The sequence below is a fragment of the Aspergillus foveolatus genome (genome assembly GCF_047715535.1).
Source record: "Aspergillus foveolatus strain CBS 279.81 unplaced genomic scaffold BDW70scaffold_40, whole genome shotgun sequence".
Classification (NCBI taxonomy): Eukaryota; Fungi; Ascomycota; class Eurotiomycetes; order Eurotiales; family Aspergillaceae; genus Aspergillus; species Aspergillus foveolatus.
Genome location: NW_027396104.1, coordinates 122586 through 139667, shown reverse-complemented (window position 1 = coordinate 139667; position 17082 = coordinate 122586). Strand labels below are relative to the sequence as shown.

The window sequence follows — 17082 nt, the reverse complement described above, 5'->3', positions numbered from 1 at the left end:
GCTTTCTGCCTTATCTGGCTTATCTGGCCCGGAATCGTCCTCTACATGAATATATATTTAAGTGTTCTTTTTCGAATGGCCCAAATATGGTAGAAATACTAGCCACATCGAGTTGAATTACACCTAAGGTATTACGACATAACCTAATAGTAATACAAGCACAGTTAACGTTATATTACCGCCATGATATACTTCGGAAGTGCATTTTGGCATGAAAAGTGGAGGCGTTCTTGATCCTGCTAGACGACTCCGCAGTACCCAACCCCGCGTCATAGCAGGCCTTCTCACGCGTCTTAACATCCACCATTATTTCAACTTCACATCTGTAACCTTACCAAACTCACTGCAGACCGAGCCTCAACCTCTTGAAGGCACCCAAGCGAACCTTGATATATAAAGATCCCGTCCTTCCAGCCAAACATCGATACCTAGTCCCCCAACACCCCGCACTACCTCACCACCTACTCACCCTGTTTTCTGCTCACCATGGTCTCTAACGACATCAAATCCTTTCAAGAATACCTCAAAGGAAGCAAACGGATAATGGCCCTGCTGGGAGCCGGTCTCTCCGCTTCCTCTGGCCTCCCCACATTCCGCGGCGCCGGCGGGCTCTGGCGCTCTTACGATGCAACGGAGCTAGCAACTCCGGAGGCCTTCGAGGCGAACCCGGACCTGGTTTGGCAATTTTACAGTTATAGGCGACATATGGCACTGAAGGCCAAGCCAAATAAAGCGCATTATGCCCTTGCAGAGCTAGCAAGGAAAATGAGAGAGTTCATCACGTTGAGTCAAAATGTTGATGGTATGACTGTCTCGATACTCGACAATTGTGAGTTTGCTAATGGGCTTCTGCTGAATTAGGGCTGTCGCAACGAGCGAATCATCCTCCTGAACAACTTCACCTTCTACATGGGAACCTTTTTACGGTTAAATGCACATCCTTCTACTGCAAATATGTCCGTGAGAACGACTTTACGGACCCGATTGTCCCCGCACTTGCGATACCGAAGAACATTCCGGAACCGCGACCGTCCACAGACGACAAATCCGGCGAGAAGGCGTCAGAGTCATTAGCCAACGCCTTGAAACAACAACAAGAACCAGAAAATGAAGGAGAAACGGAACTAGATATCTCCGACGCACGCATCCCGCTCAAACCCGTGAGCCGCGACGCTCTCCCACACTGTCCAGAATGCAAAGAGGGTCTACTGCGACCAGGCGTTGTCTGGTTCGGCGAGTCGCTACCCGTACGAACGTTAGACCTTGTGGACAATTGGATGAATGAGGGAAAAATCGACCTGATGCTTGTCATTGGAACAAGCTCGAGGGTTTGGCCTGCGGCCGGGTATGCTGAGCAGGCGAGAGCCAAAGGGGCGAGGGTAGCTGTCGTTAATATGGACCCTAATGACATGGGTAAGGGAACGTTTACGTCAAAGGATTGGTTCTTCCAAGGAGATGCAGGAGTTATTGTGCCGGAAATCCTGAAAAGCGTCACTGGGGAAGTCTAGTAATGCTACCGTACTAAGTGTTGGTACGTTGGATTGAACGACAGCAAAGTTAGGAATGGCGCGCACTACTTACCTGGCATGAGGATACTATGAAGGAACACCCGCATCCGGAAGGACCCGGGCGAACTGGGAACTTGAGCTGGAGAGATCAACACAGCAGAAAGTATACAGCTTAGATTGTATGTGCTTATACTGGCGCATCTACGGCATAGCTTTAAGGGCTCTAACGTAGGTGGGTAAGTCCATTGACAACGCACAGCGTTGTCTGGAGTACGTCGTGGAGAGAAGCAGTGCGGATTTTCCAGCTCCTCCACGACAGCTCTTCTTCTGCCGTCAAAGCTTCAAGGAGATTTCGCACTCAAATCTTGAAATTTTTTTTTTTTTTTTTTTGTTTTTTTTTCCTCTTCGACGAAACAGATCAAGTCGGAGATAAGGCGCAGCTAACGCTGACGGTCAGCAATAGCGGCCTGGTGGTGATGTCAGCTCAGAACGAGGCTATAGCATAAATAGCAGCGGGAACCGAACGGTATACCATATGATAACGCAATCAAAAAATTGATTTCCAGTCCGTCTTTATTAGGCACCTCAATCGGCGTTATTCCTCACACAATACAAGAGAGCAGTAACCATTAAAGAACCGCTGAGCCGGCAACCAAGAAATATGGCAACATCGTACGACGCAACCACAACAGCTTCCGAGCTTGCGGACCATCTGTCTGCCGATATCAAAGGGAAAGTGGTCCTCACAACGGGACCCTCACCAGCCAGCATTGGCGCGACGTTCGTGGAATCAATTGCGCGCGGCCTGCCAGTCCTAATCATCCTCGCCGGACGCAGCATGACAAAGCTGCAGCAAACGGCCGGTGCAATTGCCCAAGCGCAGCCGGATGTCAAAGTACGCTTGCTGCATCTTGATTTGGGCTCTCTAGCGAGTGTACGAGAAGCTGCGAAGGAGTTGGCTAGCTGGGAAGATGTCCCGCGAATTGACGTACTCGTCAACAATGCAGGCATCATGGGCACGAAGTTCGCTCTCAGCCCAGAGGGCGTCGAGAGCCAATTTGCGACAAACCATCTCGGACACTTCCTCTTCACGAATCTAATCATTGGAAAGATTCTGAAGTCGGAATCGCCGCGGGTTGTTAATGTTAGTAGTGATGGGCATAGATTAAGTCCAATCAGGTGGGCGGATTATAATTTTCAGGTAGGAATCCTGCTACTCCGAGCACAATGGGGCAAATAGATGCTTACAACCAGTATAGGAAGGAGAGACCTATAACAAATGGCTTGCGTACGGACAATCCAAGACCGCTAATATGCTGATGGCTGTCTCGTTGGCGGAGAAACTAGGATCCAGGGGGCTTCTGGCTTTTAGCCTGCACCCCGGTGTCATCATTAGTACTTCCCTTTCAGTTGGACTTGACAATATGGATGAAGATTTTGCTGCATTGAGTACGCATCACAAGTAACATGGGGTTCTACTGGCGTGCGATTGCTGACCGGTACGATAGAGGCCCTTGACAGGATGCTCGGAAATGCAGAGGGCTGGCGCGATTTCAGCGTGAAGACGAATCAGCAAGGAGCTGCGACGACGGTATATGCTGCATTTGACCCTGGTCTGAAAGGTAAATATTGCCCTTCAAAGAAACCGGATTTTAAACCGGATATGGTGTTGTGCTGACGAGCTCCTCGTTGATAGGACGTAACGGGGCATATCTGCAGGACTGCCACGTAGCTGACCCTTGGACGGACACGGTCAAGCCATGGGGTACGGACAAGGTGGAAGCTGAGAGACTGTGGAAGTTGAGCGAGAAGTTGGTTGGGCAGGAGTTCAACTATTAGCGGTGACTGAACCCAATTCTACCTAGAGTATGAAATGGAGTATGTAGCAGCTTTTGCCTATGCTCATAGTGGTAGAAGCTGGGTTCTTGGCGGGGGAATACGGGAAAGTCTTGCAGACGTGCATTCAGAAACCAAAATCCGGAGATCGATATTTTCACTTCGTGGTCTGCGAGACAGAAACGCCCATTGAATTATATACGATATTGGTAGATGGAGAAAAGTAGATAGAGAAAAGAAAAGATGCGGAGAAGATCGGAGTGGGTGCCCACTGCCCATGGTGCCTCGGCTCCCCAGAGCGCGAGCTTATTTACCCCAGTTCTCACATCGCCAACTTGTGCCAGGCGACGACAAACCATTCGCATTCCATCAATTCGCATGAGAATGGCAGACGATACCTCTCACTTCCGATCAATACCTTGGATATCCGACCTTTTGAACGAACCCACCTTCATTACCCACCCAATCCCCTCTCGAAAGTTTAAAGCCAGCACAGAAGACAGCCTCTTCTCTACAACGCTCAACTCCCGCTCTACCATCTCCTCATGCCTCTTCCAATACCGCCGTTCGCCATCAAATGCTACGCCTCTATACCGGAACGCCATACCGACGAACGAAGTCCGCATCTTTTGCACCCTCGGTTCTGATCTCAATGGCTACCCGGGGATTCTGCATGGCGGCATCGTAGCGACATTGTTGGACGAGTTCATGGGACTAATACTGAGTATGAATCGGGCTGGCGGAAAGCCGGGTATGGAGGGGCCGGTCACGGCGTATTTGAATACCAGGTTTATTAGGCCGGTGATGACGCCGGGGACGGTGGTGGTTTCGGGTAGGATTGTGGAGGCTGAAGAGGAGAGAAAGTGGAAGATCGTGGGAGATATCAAGGGCGAGGATGGGAAGGTTCTGGCCGAGGCGGAGTGTCTTTATATTTTGCCTAGAGGGGCTGGGAAGAGTAGGCTTTAATGGCCCTGATAGATACTAGTAACAAGGTACGATATCTTCATGCAACCACGGCGGGAGGCGCCTTACAACCAACATAAGACAATCGCACTATATTTCTCGTTCCCTAATTGATTACACCTAGGGTTGTCATTTGCTATACCTCATGGCGCTAATGCTGGTTCAGGCGCTGTCTCTGGCCTGGCCCCGGTATAGGCCAAGGACTAGGCCAAGGACTAGTCATGCAACAGCTCTGCTGCGGTCGACAGCAACAGAGAGATTTGCTAAAGGTTGAGCTCCAGATTCCGGCTGTATTGAGTCTCTGGCCCTTGCTCTCCTACTAGTTTGCCCGTCGAACATGATCAGCAGCTACTCTAGTTCTGCTTCTGTAACGGCTTTCCACTTTGACTCCGGCATTTGCTTGTCCTGCATTGGCTTTGAATAACCTTGCTTCGGGAATTCTGGAAATTGCTTGCTTGGAAAGGGGCAAGACCTCGGGTTAAATAAAACTTTGGGTTTAATCCAGACTTTGCTTATCAAATAGTTTGTTAACGGGAGTAGTAGGCCAATGGGATGGAACAGTTCATACCTATCTGACTAGTTTTAGTATGATATCATTGTCTAATTTAACCTGGGCAGATAGTCTTCTAGACATGGTTACCTCTTGTGGCAAAAATGTACAAGATCTATTTTCATGATGACATGGGACCTGGCTCATAGCCCCTTGCTCAAACAGGACTTGGGCTACTAGTTCCAATTGCCTGCAAATTCAGTGTATTTTCTTTAATTAACAGCCGAAATCATTTCTAGCGGGCTTGCAGGTCTGCTTAAATTCTTCTTGGGTATCTCTACTAGGCTTTCATATTAACCTGGGGCAAAAGGGGTCTCTGGTATAGGCGAAGAATAGAATTTGTACAGGTAATCCCTGTAGGATACCAACTTGAACTGGGGTTCAGCATGACCTGCAGTATACTAAAACATGAATTGTAAGCTATGCCTCTGGTAAATCTTAAGATGTGAGGAAGCAGTGTGGCTCCTGATTATATGGAGTTCTAGACTCAGAGCACTCAAAGCATATTGGCATGTTTATGCAGCTACGCCATTGAGCCACTCAAAAACGCAACAAACCTTATACCCAATAGAGCAATATATTATTACAAAGTATCCAACTGACCTATCTGCAGTTTGGTTTGGTTGGCACTCAACGGCTTCCTGATGTCGAAGTAGAGACTCGATGAATGTTTATACAATTCCCAGAACAGCATCATCGTCAATCAGGTCTACACCCGTCACTGAATGATAGGATTGGAATTACACGACACACTATGGTTAGAAATGCCCTTTATATCATGATATTACTGATTCCTGGTGAGAAGAACAAGAAGCCAGCGTCTTTACCACCAGTCCGTCCATGTTAGAAACTATTCATCTCCACCCTCTCTATCAAAAATTCCACCGTTTGATTTATGTTTTCGTATTCTCAGAACTACATTTTCCATCACCTTATAATGGAAAAGCGAATCATTGCGCATCTGCATCCCTCAACACTCGGACTCGCGGAAGCACACTGGCCGGAAGCTTAGCCACAGCTGTAGCTGTCAATTCTTCGATCGACGCTCCACCCAGGTTTGAAGCAGAGGCATATCCACCGCCAACTCCGTTGCAAACCATGTCCTGATGTCGACCGCTACAAGTGAGTCGATTCCTAAGTCTGTGAGTTGCGTCGCGGGGCTGACTGTCGTATTAGCCGATACGCTGAACTTGCTACGGACCTTGGCGATCAGGGCTTCTGAGATGATCGGCGTAATGCCTCGATAGAGGAGATTGAATCGGACTGGAGGGCTGCTTTGAGTGTACCTCGCGAGTGCAAGGCACATCCTAGTTGTGATGTGGATTTGATGCTGTAATCAATAAAATCCCAGGTCAGCGGATTGGAGTACCAGAAGATATCCGGATGCTGTTCAGGATCGATGAGCGGTAACCCGATAATTATCTCAGAGTCCGTGTCGCGCTGAGGCCGTCCAGCAAAGATTGCCTCTGCGAAGAGCTTATCAAGATCTCGCTCGGAGAGAAGGAGAGAGCCTGTTGTCTTGCAGACATGTTGAACCCACCGGCTTCCCTTCCGAGTGATGTAGCCAACGCCGCTGATGAGACCTGGACGGATGATGCTCCCGACGAGGCCACGGGCGCGACGAGCGTGGACTAGTGAGGATTGATACCCTGTCGCCGGCGAGTAAGCGGTTTGTTTGAAGTTGCCGGCGACGCCTGTGATGGAGCCGAAGAGGATAAAGAAATCAAGATCGACGTCGGGGCCAGAGAGTTCGTCCAGCAGTATGCTTCCTTGGACTTTGGCCGCAAAGGTCGACTGCATTACATCTACAGTCATCTCTTCAAAAAGACGATCTTTGAGGACGAGGGCTACGTTTACCACGGCTGCTGCTGGATGGTGCGGTAGATGCTGATGACGGATTCACGGTCTGCGTGATCCCTATAAACCACATTAAAATTGTGCGCATGCTTAAGACAAACGGAGGACTTGCATGGGCAATGATAACCGATATCTCGTCCGTCACTCTCACCTCTTTCGACACCCATTGCCGCGCCGAGAGGTAGCGCTGGTTCATCTCATTCTCGTACTGCAGACGACAGATATCCATCCTTCCACTTCATAAATACATTTTATGTTCCGTTACATGCACGAGTTCTGACAGCATGTGGTCGTTGCCACTTTCTGTATAGACGAGGCGCATCAGTGTTGTGGCAAGGAGCTCTGCAGTGACAGCGTCTGCATCCTCAACATTCAGGTACTGATGTAGGGATTCTCTGCGCTCATACGCGAGAGACCTCAGCCAGCCCTTGGTCAAACCTAGGTCGAGGCAGTCACTCTCGCGTCCAGCAGTGACCCAAAGCAGTCTGTTGGTGACCGAGATCAGCTTCTGGAGGGCCTGGAGACGCTGTTCGGTGAGGTCTCGGAAGCATGGGCTATCCATGTCGGTAAGGCATAATACGGGTAGCTGAGAGCAACCGGCCAGGGAGAGAGACTCGAGGGTCGGTGCGACGAGAACTCGATGAAAGCGAGCCTACAGCATCTGGCCGAGCTTTTCTACAAGCGCTGAAGTCTTCGCCGTTGAACCACCCAGAATCAAGAGGTCTCCCCACTGCTGCTGCGCGTGTGTTTCTGTCTGCCCGACAGTGGCTCACGAAGTAGATTGACCTGATCATTTACCGCTTGCGCGACAAGGACTTCATACAGGTACAGTGTTAGGTCCCCAAGGCCGACACGTAAATCAATACCGCCGAAGCCCGAGCCACGCAGAAGCTGTCCCCAAGTCGGAACGTCCAGCATTGGACCCCAGATGCGCCCATCTTTCTCGCCAGCCCACCAGCCTTCGAACCCACCCATTAGGAAGGTGGTCTGGATGGCATCGAGGTTGGTGATTTCCAGCATCACTAGGTATCCGCCCGGCTAGAGCAAGCTGCGGACATGCGCCATGGTCTCGACCATTGACCGCGTGGCATGCAGGCAGTTGGCCGCAACGATCAGGTCGTAGCTATGTGCTTCGAAGTTTTGGTGAGCAGGATCAATCTTCACATTCAAGGGCGCAAAGAGAAACCGATCTTCATGTGCGGCAAATGCAGAGCGAGCCTCCTCAAAGAACCCCACTGAGATATCAGTGAATGTATACGAGTGATATGAGCGCCCGATATTCTCTAGAATTGAATTCGTTATCGAACCCGTGCCTGCACCGATCTCCAGGATCTTCATGCGAGGGTATCTGAACGCCAACTGGCCCACGATACGTCCCAGCCGCTCGTTCATCATCTCGGTCTCTACATCGTGTCTGTAGAACCGGGTGAGGACGTCGTTTTTGCGCACTTCCTCTAGAATAGAGGCTTCGGCGCGGAAGAAGCGTCCCAGCGTTGTCCCCACCACATTGGCAATCTCAGTCATGATGGAACCGGACACCCCTGCTAACAAAGTGTCCAGGTCCGCCTGGGTCCCGTCCATCCAGTCCTTGTGCAGAATTGGATTATCTCCCGCCGAGGTCTTGGTCAGTGTCCGGTCAATCCAGGCTGCCAGCCGGGAGCGATACCGGCCTTGAGCCAGGTTGCGTCGTTCGTCGTCGGTGAGTTGGGAGTTGACCAGCTTTATATATAGCAGTGCAATATGTTCCATGGTCAGTGCATGGGTGGAAAAGTCGACAGGATCTGCAAAGGACCCGTGCCCTGGGTTCAATGGACCCCATGCGAGCTTGGAGAAAACCAGCTGCTCTGTTGGTGGCTGGACGAGGGGGGAAATCTCAACGCCCTCCATTCAGACTATACCCTCAATATTGTGCGTGAACAAACTCACATCCCAAGATATGCCGTCTGCATCGATCTGGTCACGTTGGCGTTGGAGAGGAATGTTTCTCCGGTTGCGTTTCTGCACAAGCCAGAATTCACTATCACTGACTTGATGCGAGTGGGCACGCCCAAGGTGTAGAGCTCGCCATCATCGGGAACTCCGATAGCGCGAAGCATTGTCTGGCAAAGTGCAATCGAGGAGTGCAGGGTGCAGCAGAAAACGGCATGGCTTACCATCAGGAAAGGATGTCTTGTACCTCACCATGAGAGGCGTCCTTCCGCCGATACAACGAGCGGATGCCGCGGAAGACGCCGCTATATCCGTATCCTACTTTGGCCAAAAACGCATACAGCTCGTCGACATCAACGGCGCTCATACCAGCACTGCCTGACCCACTAGACGGTGGCAAAAGGTCGGGGTCCGGCGCTCCCAGGAAATAATCATTTGCCCGGACGTACGGAGTTGGAACGCGTTCCCTGTACTGGCGTGTATGTGAAAGGTCCCAGAAGCCATCTCGTCAATGGTCTCCGTTTTGTTGAATCTGAACAGGGTCTCTACCCCCTCTGCTTCATTTTCTGGTAGGGTGATAGCCTGGTGGATAACGACATCGCCAATTGTATGGATTGAATGGACCTGCTGCTAAGCGAGGATGCAGCCTGCAGCGCCATGACAATACACCCAGTTGCAGGGAACACGGGTTGTGCTTGTATACAGTGTCCGTCGAGCCAGTCAAGGTCCTTCTGCCGGATGTAATGCCGCCAGCGCCACTCTCCATCGGCACTCTCCGGTTCCAAGCTCCCGAGAAGGGGATGGGCACACTACGCTTGTGAAGGTGATTCTTGATCATGCGAGATTGATCAAGGCAGGATCTGCTGTGATCGAATGGGTAGGTGGGAAGGTCTTTGACGAACTTTGCCTGTCCCAAGCCGAATAGACGGAGGTATCTTGTGATGTCAATCGCTCCAGCTCCTAGAGTCTCCCATAGACTTCCAATTACATTGCTTAGAGAGGCGAAACTGCTCGAGCCGCGGATGCACGGCGCAAGAGAGGTTACATTTGATGCCGCCGGGATGAATTCCGCAATATTCTGTTGCACTGGACCTTTAAGAGCTGGATGTGGACCAACTTCAATGACAAAATCTGGCGGAGAGTCGCCCTCATCAAGTGCGTGTGCTACGGCTTGTGAAAATAGTACCGGCCTGACCATATTCGGGCCGCCACCACGAGACGGCGGCCCCCTGGTAACAGCTGGCCATGAGGGAAGGGTGAGCACACGCGTGGTCGAGCCGCCCTCGCCGTCGTCCAGGGTCACCGAGACGGGGTCATTGATACTGACCCCAACCCAAAGCGAGCTGGCTTCTTGGTCCCGACTGATGTTGACGTTGGAGTACGAGATCTCGTCGGTCGTGAAGGCGGGCAGGTCAAGGGTGGTAGTAGTCGTCCGCGTCACGAACACGGTCACTACTTGGCCGTCCTCGACGGTCTCGGTCGTGCTGCAGTAGAGAAGCGACGTAGTGTACTCTCCTGGGTCAATAGTCGTCGGCGAGGGGAGCTGGCTAGGGGGGAAGATCAGCACGCAGGGGGCTTCGCACAGGGCATCCTGCTCCTCGTAGACGACGGGGTCCAGATAGACAAAGTCGCCTGTGTTAGCACGCCGCCCTTCCTGTTGGACCGGTGTCAGTGACAGTCTAAACTGAACTCACCAAAAGCTCCTCTCACATTTGCAAGGATAGAATAGGAGCTTGATCTAGTTAATCCAGGACTGACTATCTGACTGTTCTGTTTCAATACATTTTGGGGATGCCCACAGACACACCTACACCTGAGACATTGAGCAGACAGTGGGCCGTGCGAGCACCAGTATACACTTGGCTTGTATAATCTTTTGCTTTTGAGGTGCAGGGTTGTCATGGCGTAGTGTTGGGGGTTACCCTACCTGATATCTGCTCATCACTAGAAAGCGTGCGTCTGCCACTCCTGGTGGATTTCAGAGACGGTCTACACCATAACCCTTGCAAAGGGCTATGTGCGATGGACCAGCTTTGTGACAAATATACCATACTATGATATTCATTCGAGTAACCAACTCTGGTTTTCCTCTACCCTCCTCGCATTGCAAGACACGATAGAATCAGCCGCAAATACTTCCAGAGGAAATGTCTCCTCGACTATGATGATTCCCCTGCACACGATCCTGCCACGAATCAAATTGGGGGTTTGAACCTGATCCCAAGCCTGCCTCGTGACTGAAACAACAAGGACCTGGGGATGATGACCCTTTGGCTTCGGCCACCCTGAAACAATAACAGCGATATCTCCTCCCAACTCAGGCAATTCCGGGTTGAACTTATCAGTTGATCTCGCGACATCGTACCGATGCCCCCGATCATCCCTAATACTGAACGCATGGCCTATCGCCCCCACGGGAGCTTTACTGTCCTCTTCCTGCTTCAACAGGAGGAATCCCGGTCTGGTAATCCGTAACCCTGGGATATCCGGTTCAAACTGGGCAAGAACGTCACTCTCAACCGGCGTCCCTAGTGTCCCTCCCACTGATTGAAACTTATACCTAAGTGTCGAAGGCGCCCATCTATACCCAGTTTCATCTATCTTGGGTCCATCGATGAACACCACCCACGCTGGAATGCGACCCTGCGCGCGCCAAAATTCCTTCATCCTGTCCTCCTTGGGGCAATGTAGTATCTCACTGAGGACATTGTCCTGCCCTAGGAGACTCGCCGCACAGAGCGGCTCATCCTCTGGTTTACTGATTGCGCGGCCTTGTAAGGAAAAGAAGAGGCTTAACAACGAGGTATGTCGTACGCGGATAATCCCATCGTTCAATGCGAGCGTATCGAACCCCAAAGCGGGGAGTAGATGTAGCATGAGGAACAAGTTGACGTGGTTGAACTTATCGAACGCAGGGCTGGAAACGTGTCGAAGAATAAGCTCTTCCGCGTCGACTGGCCCGTCAAGGAACTGAAAGATGAGTTTCTTTGCAAAGATTGCTTCCTGGAGGGTCCAGACGCGGAATCGCCAGTCAGAAATCGCGACCTGGAGGAGTAGTTCGGTGGTTATGCTGGGGGTGTAGATTGTCGAACGGCGGAGGTGCTTATCTAGGACGAGGACAGCAGCTGCAGCTTCATAGCAGTGGCGCATTTGCTTGATGCCTGCTTTACGGCTGTGGGAAGGACGGAGAGGCAGGCAGAGAGTGTCGATCCAGAAATAGATATTCTTAGGATCTGTGCCGGTATCTCCGAGGTCCTGGTCTTCGTGCGTACGCTTGAGAAGCTTGACGAGCTCCCGGAGCTGGCACCTTCGAAGAGCGTTCTCGTCTGGGTTACCGAGGCCATGGGTCCATCTGTGCTGTCAGTAAGTATCCCTATAGCTAGGTAGTCTAGGCAGAGAGCAACCTACACATGGGATATGGCAATGTAGGTCATCCCCGGCTTATAAGGCGTTATTTCCAGACTGAACTCCTTCTCTGAATCCATGACGGCCGTGGCAAGGGGTATCTGGCCTTGCTCGATTACAGCTATTGCCTTCTCGACATCTGCCCTCACAAAACTGCAGTCACAGCCCTGTTTCACATGCCGCGGCGTCTTATTATATGTCCTCTCATCAACATAGTTTCCAACACAGGCATCTGGTTTACACCTGTCGTGACCGTTAAGCAAATCCCTGGTACCCATTAAACTCAGTGTATACAGGGCATCGGAAGGAACGACTTCCGCAAAACTCCTAACCCGATGCGGACACCAGCCCTGCGTCACCATGCGAGCCGAAAGGTACCCATTCACATGCTGATTCATGCCTGGCTGCAGATCGCGGTCTTCTACAGGATTTGCAAAAGCTGACGGGACGTTCCAGGCTTCGGGGCCGTAGAGCTCCTTGAAAGTGTCGACGAGGATGACGAGGAGGATCTCTATTGAAACGGCGACCTCCGGATGCTCTGGGACCAGGAAAGCAGATACTGTCCACTTTATCATGAACTGGAGACATATCTTTGCTCGCTCGCGTGTTGTTCTCTTCTGAGTGGCGCTTCTAGTAGGGCTCGTTGCTCTCGCGCGCCAAATATCTAGATAAAAATGCAGACGCTGAGCTGTGACAAGCAGCCGGCCGCCAGGATCGGAAACGCGAATAAAGTTCGTTCCTCGCACTGGAAAGCTCGTAACTTCGCTTATTGTCCCGAAGAACAGCCATGCCTGGGCGAACGACGCTGCCTCGATGGACGATCGCTGGCCGTAATTCCCTTCCCGGAGGTGGTAGGGGTCCCAGCCTCGACGGTCGGGGTAGGTGAAGAAGCCGAGATTGTCGTAGACCTCATGGTCAAAGAATGGGATCTCGAGGTGGCGATGGGGGTTGCTCAGGGGAAGGAGGTTGTCCATAGTACCTAGTATCTAATTGCGTCCTTGGAAGCAAGGATATCTTGCCGAAGAGGGGCAACAAGAGAGAAATCAATGGAAGGGGAAGGATGACTTGCTGACAGGTAGTGATTGGACGACTTTTCTCGCTAAGAAATGCCTGTGAAAGCCGAATACAGAGTCATTGGCTCACTTACTAGGGATTGCTGTTGTAGAAAGAGCAAAAAGCCCTTATTCAGTCTCCAGCTCTAGAAAACATAGCAGTGTCTTGGATTTTATAAATCTCACTTCTAGTCCTTTTCGCCCACTTATTATTACCTTTCAAGGTACCAACACACTCAGGGCTCGTTGTGTTCTTAGCTTTACTTTTTTTTTTTTTTATAACTTAGCTATCTTAATTACTACAGTTCAAACATTGAATATAGTTATAAAACTGATGGGTTAGCAGGCATAGCATATGTGCGAAATATTGAGCTACTCCTACACTTTGCACGGTGCATTAGGAGTATCTTTCAGCAGTATACCTGAGTCGAAGCCACGGTCTCTTAGATCTGCTTGACTGTATGCTCGAGCTGGGCAGTGTCAAATCTGCCCTAAATCCTCGCTTTTAATCACGACCAGATGGTTCTTTTCCCTAAGGACCCTGTTAGACAGAAAAGTATATGTATATTAATGCAACTGTTAATAGTTGTCTGCAGGCAATCTAATATAATCACAATCAGGTGACGTTGTCGTGCCAACTTGGCCAACCGTCACATGGCCAATAGGTATCTCTTGGTGAACACCGCCGCTGCAATACCTATCTTGACCTGTTATGGTGAAACAGCTCGTTCAGAACCTGGATGCGGTGCTAGCTGGAAATGCCAGTGGTGTGACGAACTACGCACCGTCGGAGAAGCCCATGATTGGGATTACGATTGGTGAATCTGAGGGGACGGGACAGATGGGTGGGATGAAGATGTTTAGCTGGTTGGTGTGGTGGCTTAAGGGGCGGACGTTGTTGGTAGAGAGGGCTGCGGGGCTGGTTATGGGACAATGAGTTTCCACATTTTTGTGTTTTAGTTTCCTTTCTATTTTTTACTTTAATGTATTCACGCATAATAGATAATTGACATGGTTTTAGATCGACAGTTTGGATGAGGATGGGAACTCAACCCTTGTTATCTTGTTACAATTTCTTTTTCCCCTGGGATATAGTAGGTTGTTTAGGTAATATAATTGCTGTCCATTAAAGTGTTGTCATGCGTTGTAGTATAAAAAAGAGGTTTCCATCGTAGCTACCGGCTAAGTCTCGGATACACGGTCAACAGAACGTCGAGACCTGGACGGCTCTGCCAAGCCCAAAGGAGTCGACTCTAGATCCAACGAGGCCGACGAGGAAGCCGACCTCGACCGCGCTGGTGGCATCAATGAGTCCTGGGGAGTCACTCTCCAGCTTTGTAACTGAAATCCTGGCCCGACATCAATGCCCCATCTTCACCCGTTTCTCCCTTCAACCTCCGAGGACGATGTCGGCCACCAGCCCAGTGCCGCGAAAGATTTCCACCGCTTGAGTTCCGCCCGTTGATCACACATTCTGCTCGCGTATCTGGCTTACCAACCCACTGTCGGCCAGGAGAGAGAACTGCGCCGCGATGGAGGTGGGCGGCTTTGGGAGAATGGCTTTGCTGGGGAATTGTTGGAAGATCCAGACGAGAAAGACGAGTGTGAGAGCCAGAAATATGGATTCAGCCTGCCGGCCTACTCTGGGGATTCTGGGAATCAGGATGCCTCGTTAGGTTCACGGAACCATCGCCAGCTGGGAATTTCTTGATTGTTCAACCAAATAGTCGTCGGGGCCTTCTAGCCCGTCTGAAATGAGCAGGAAATACGCCCCTGTCATTGAGCGCCATATCTCGAGCTCATTGCTACAATGGGTGGCAAAAATTGCTTGCCATAAAGGCCATAAAGCAAGGTTATGCAATTAGCGCATTCGCCCAGCCGCCGCAAGTACTCTTGACACGGCCTCAGCGAGCTGAAGACGCCTCTTTTTGTGCTAAATATGCATACTCTTGGAATAGACTGTCAAGTGCGCCTCCTGATGCATCTGAGGTATGACTGAGCTTGCGCAATGCAATTATTGCCAGGGCAGCTACTTTCGACTTCTCATACTTGCTCTCGCGCCAAGTTTAGAGTCATTAGTTAACAACCAGTCAGTCAGCCTTAGGATACTTGACGTTGGGGGCTCAGGGTTAACAGTATCCGCTTTGCTGACGCAGATGTAAACAATGCGGCCGCAGGTTCGAAAATAGAGATATCCTCCTTTTAATATGTTAGAAGAGAAAACCAAGCGGTTTTCCCATATATCCTTGAATTTGATTTGACTTCTCTTTCTCCCTTTTTTGGCGCAGAGTAAGTTGCCATGCAGCTTGGCCCATACTTGTAACCTCTGGGAAAAGATCAAACCGAGGCCGCAGGATTGCGAGGAAGCATTAATTAGGGCTGTGTAACAGGCAATTTATGTTGATTCTATGCATGTCATTTCTCTTTGTGGTATGCCCGGCCAGGCCGGAGACGGTCAGCAATGGACCACATATGCGAACGGGTTACACTGTGTACACCATCTGTACCGACAATATCATTACTCTAATGTTGCACGCCTGCTTCGGGCGCTACTGAGCCACCGTTGTCCGAAGCTCAACATTATCACTTTCTGTCCAGTCGGGAATCTTCCCTGTTTCCGTAGGCAGATGGAGATGGTTTTAAGGAGCTGTTGTCTGAGGTATTATGGTCCTTCCCGAGAACGGGGTAACTGACCATTGCCAGGTCGAGGCAGTGAGCCGACGGAACGTAGAAGCGTGCCTTCTGTTCTGGAGTTCTCCCTAAGGGCCAGCGAGCCTTATCCCGAAATTACAGGTCCATTTTGCAGACTTCCCTTATTTAATTTGTTCTATCAACGGTAGAGTTCTCTCCGAGCTTATTATGAATGCTGCCCCATGATGGCTAGGTATGAAGAGTGACCTCACTTGCTTTCACCCGCTTCGTCCTTGACCGTATACCCTAGGTTGCTACTTCGATGCTCACGCCAAACCCAAGGGCCCCGGCGACGCACACCCCACGCCTTTCCAGATCATTCAAGATAAAGGCCTTCAGGGTCGTTTGAGGAGATGGTCATGCTCATTACCAACCACAGCTGGCATCGGCCTTGAGAACGCCCGAACACTCTCCGCCACGGGCGCAACTCTTTTTTCGCAGTGCGCGACCTGGACAGGGCTCGCATATCCTTATCCAGCATCCTAGAACCCGGTCGCGTGCCGCCTTTACCAATGGACAATGCCTCTCTGGAGAGTGTTTAAGCAGATGCGACGACCATTCTAACCCTTTCCCAGAATTAGGCGAGTATCCTTATATGCAACGCGGGTATATTGGAACCCCAGAGCGATAAATCACCATGCATGGCTTTGAGTTACATTTTGCAGTCAACTATCTCAGTTATTTGTTTCTCTTTCAGCTCCTCAAGCCAGCCTTTTTGGCAAGCGCATCCGCTACCTATGCTTCTCGAATGGTGATGGTGACGATATCTACTCACCGAGCCTGCACTTTGAGCCCAACCGACAACTACCATCTTAAAAAAAAGGCGGTTATGAACATCACTTGGCTTATGCCCAACCTAAGAAAGCCGCCATCTACTTGGCCAACGAGATTGAGCGTCGCTATGGTAGCGAAAACCTTCATGCAATCAGTCTTCATGTGGGCACTATCCTCACTAAGCTTTTTTGACAGTCTCGGCCGCAAGATTGCGAATGGCGAACAACCATGAGCAATTTAAAGATCGCGTCAAATCGTGTGAGCAGGAGCAGCAACTACGGACCTTGCTGGAGCAGGCAAAGAGTGGGAGAACAAGGAGTATACTTGAAGATTGTGAGGAAGCTGGTCGGGATGAGATGACAACGATATCTTGAAACAGGGTTACGTGCAAAAGACTTACGATCCGCATTTCGAAGCACGATTATGACAAGCTTAGCTCAAGATGGTCGCTGAAGGACGTTCAGTTAGGCAATAAAATATCGGCGACATTTTGTATGGCAAATTCTAGTTCAAACTG

General features: G+C 50.5%; 6 protein-coding genes across 6 annotated transcripts; 3 read left to right on the top strand and 3 right to left on the bottom strand.

Annotated features, from left to right (window-relative positions):
- The first annotated feature begins 324 nt into the window (after positions 1 to 324).
- Positions 325 to 1727, top strand: BDW70DRAFT_84802 (SIR2 family NAD-dependent protein deacylase). Its single transcript, XM_073745019.1, has 2 exons — positions 325 to 802; positions 862 to 1727. The coding sequence occupies exons 1-2, from the start codon at positions 487 to 489 to the stop codon at positions 1506 to 1508; spliced, it is 963 nt and encodes a 320-aa protein (XP_073594132.1). The 5' UTR covers positions 325 to 486; the 3' UTR covers positions 1509 to 1727.
- Positions 1728 to 2064: 337 nt separating this feature from the next.
- Positions 2065 to 3552, top strand: BDW70DRAFT_140067 (putative short-chain dehydrogenase). Its single transcript, XM_073737530.1, has 4 exons — positions 2065 to 2709; positions 2768 to 2957; positions 3017 to 3130; positions 3205 to 3552. The coding sequence occupies exons 1-4, from the start codon at positions 2170 to 2172 to the stop codon at positions 3345 to 3347; spliced, it is 987 nt and encodes a 328-aa protein (XP_073594131.1). The 5' UTR covers positions 2065 to 2169; the 3' UTR covers positions 3348 to 3552.
- Positions 3552 to 4362, top strand: BDW70DRAFT_140066 (PaaI family thioesterase). The gene has a single exon (XM_073737529.1). It carries the CDS (start codon positions 3588 to 3590, stop codon positions 4308 to 4310), a length of 723 nt encoding a protein of 240 aa, XP_073594130.1. The 5' UTR covers positions 3552 to 3587; the 3' UTR covers positions 4311 to 4362.
- Positions 4363 to 6066: 1704 nt separating this feature from the next.
- Positions 6067 to 7276, bottom strand: BDW70DRAFT_161771 (ketoreductase domain-containing protein; the record flags this gene model as incomplete). The annotated part of the gene is made up of 3 exons (XM_073741031.1): positions 6067 to 6662; positions 6715 to 6922; positions 6980 to 7276. The coding sequence occupies 3 exons, from the start codon at positions 7274 to 7276 to the stop codon at positions 6067 to 6069; spliced, it is 1101 nt and encodes a 366-aa protein (XP_073594129.1).
- A 152-nt stretch (positions 7277 to 7428) lies between these two features.
- On the bottom strand, positions 7429 to 8601 carry BDW70DRAFT_161770 (class I SAM-dependent methyltransferase; the record flags this gene model as incomplete). Its single annotated transcript, XM_073741030.1, has 2 exons — positions 7429 to 7701; positions 7771 to 8601. 2 exons carry the CDS (start codon positions 8599 to 8601, stop codon positions 7429 to 7431), a joined length of 1104 nt encoding a protein of 367 aa, XP_073594128.1.
- A 268-nt stretch (positions 8602 to 8869) lies between these two features.
- Positions 8870 to 13022, bottom strand: BDW70DRAFT_161769 (uncharacterized protein; the record flags this gene model as incomplete). The annotated part of the gene is made up of 4 exons (XM_073741029.1): positions 8870 to 9115; positions 9347 to 10297; positions 10780 to 11995; positions 12052 to 13022. The coding sequence occupies 4 exons, from the start codon at positions 13020 to 13022 to the stop codon at positions 8870 to 8872; spliced, it is 3384 nt and encodes a 1127-aa protein (XP_073594127.1).
- Positions 13023 to 17082: the final 4060 nt, after the last annotated feature.

Excerpts from the sequence above, each read along its gene's own strand:
- BDW70DRAFT_140067 (XM_073737530.1), top strand. The coding sequence starts at position 2,170 with ATGGCAACATCGTACGACGCAACCACAACAGCTTCCGAGCTTGCGGAC. Across the intron at positions 2,958-3,016 it reads TGAAGATTTTGCTGCATTGA|AGGCCCTTGACAGGATGCTC; the intron begins GTACGCATCACA and ends CCGGTACGATAG. Across the intron at positions 3,131-3,204 it reads ATTTGACCCTGGTCTGAAAG|GACGTAACGGGGCATATCTG; the intron begins GTAAATATTGCC and ends CCTCGTTGATAG.
- BDW70DRAFT_84802 (XM_073745019.1), top strand. The coding sequence starts at position 487 with ATGGTCTCTAACGACATCAAATCCTTTCAAGAATACCTCAAAGGAAGC. Across the intron at positions 803-861 it reads GTTGAGTCAAAATGTTGATG|GGCTGTCGCAACGAGCGAAT; the intron begins GTATGACTGTCT and ends CTGCTGAATTAG.
- BDW70DRAFT_140066 (XM_073737529.1), top strand. The coding sequence starts at position 3,588 with ATGCGGAGAAGATCGGAGTGGGTGCCCACTGCCCATGGTGCCTCGGCT.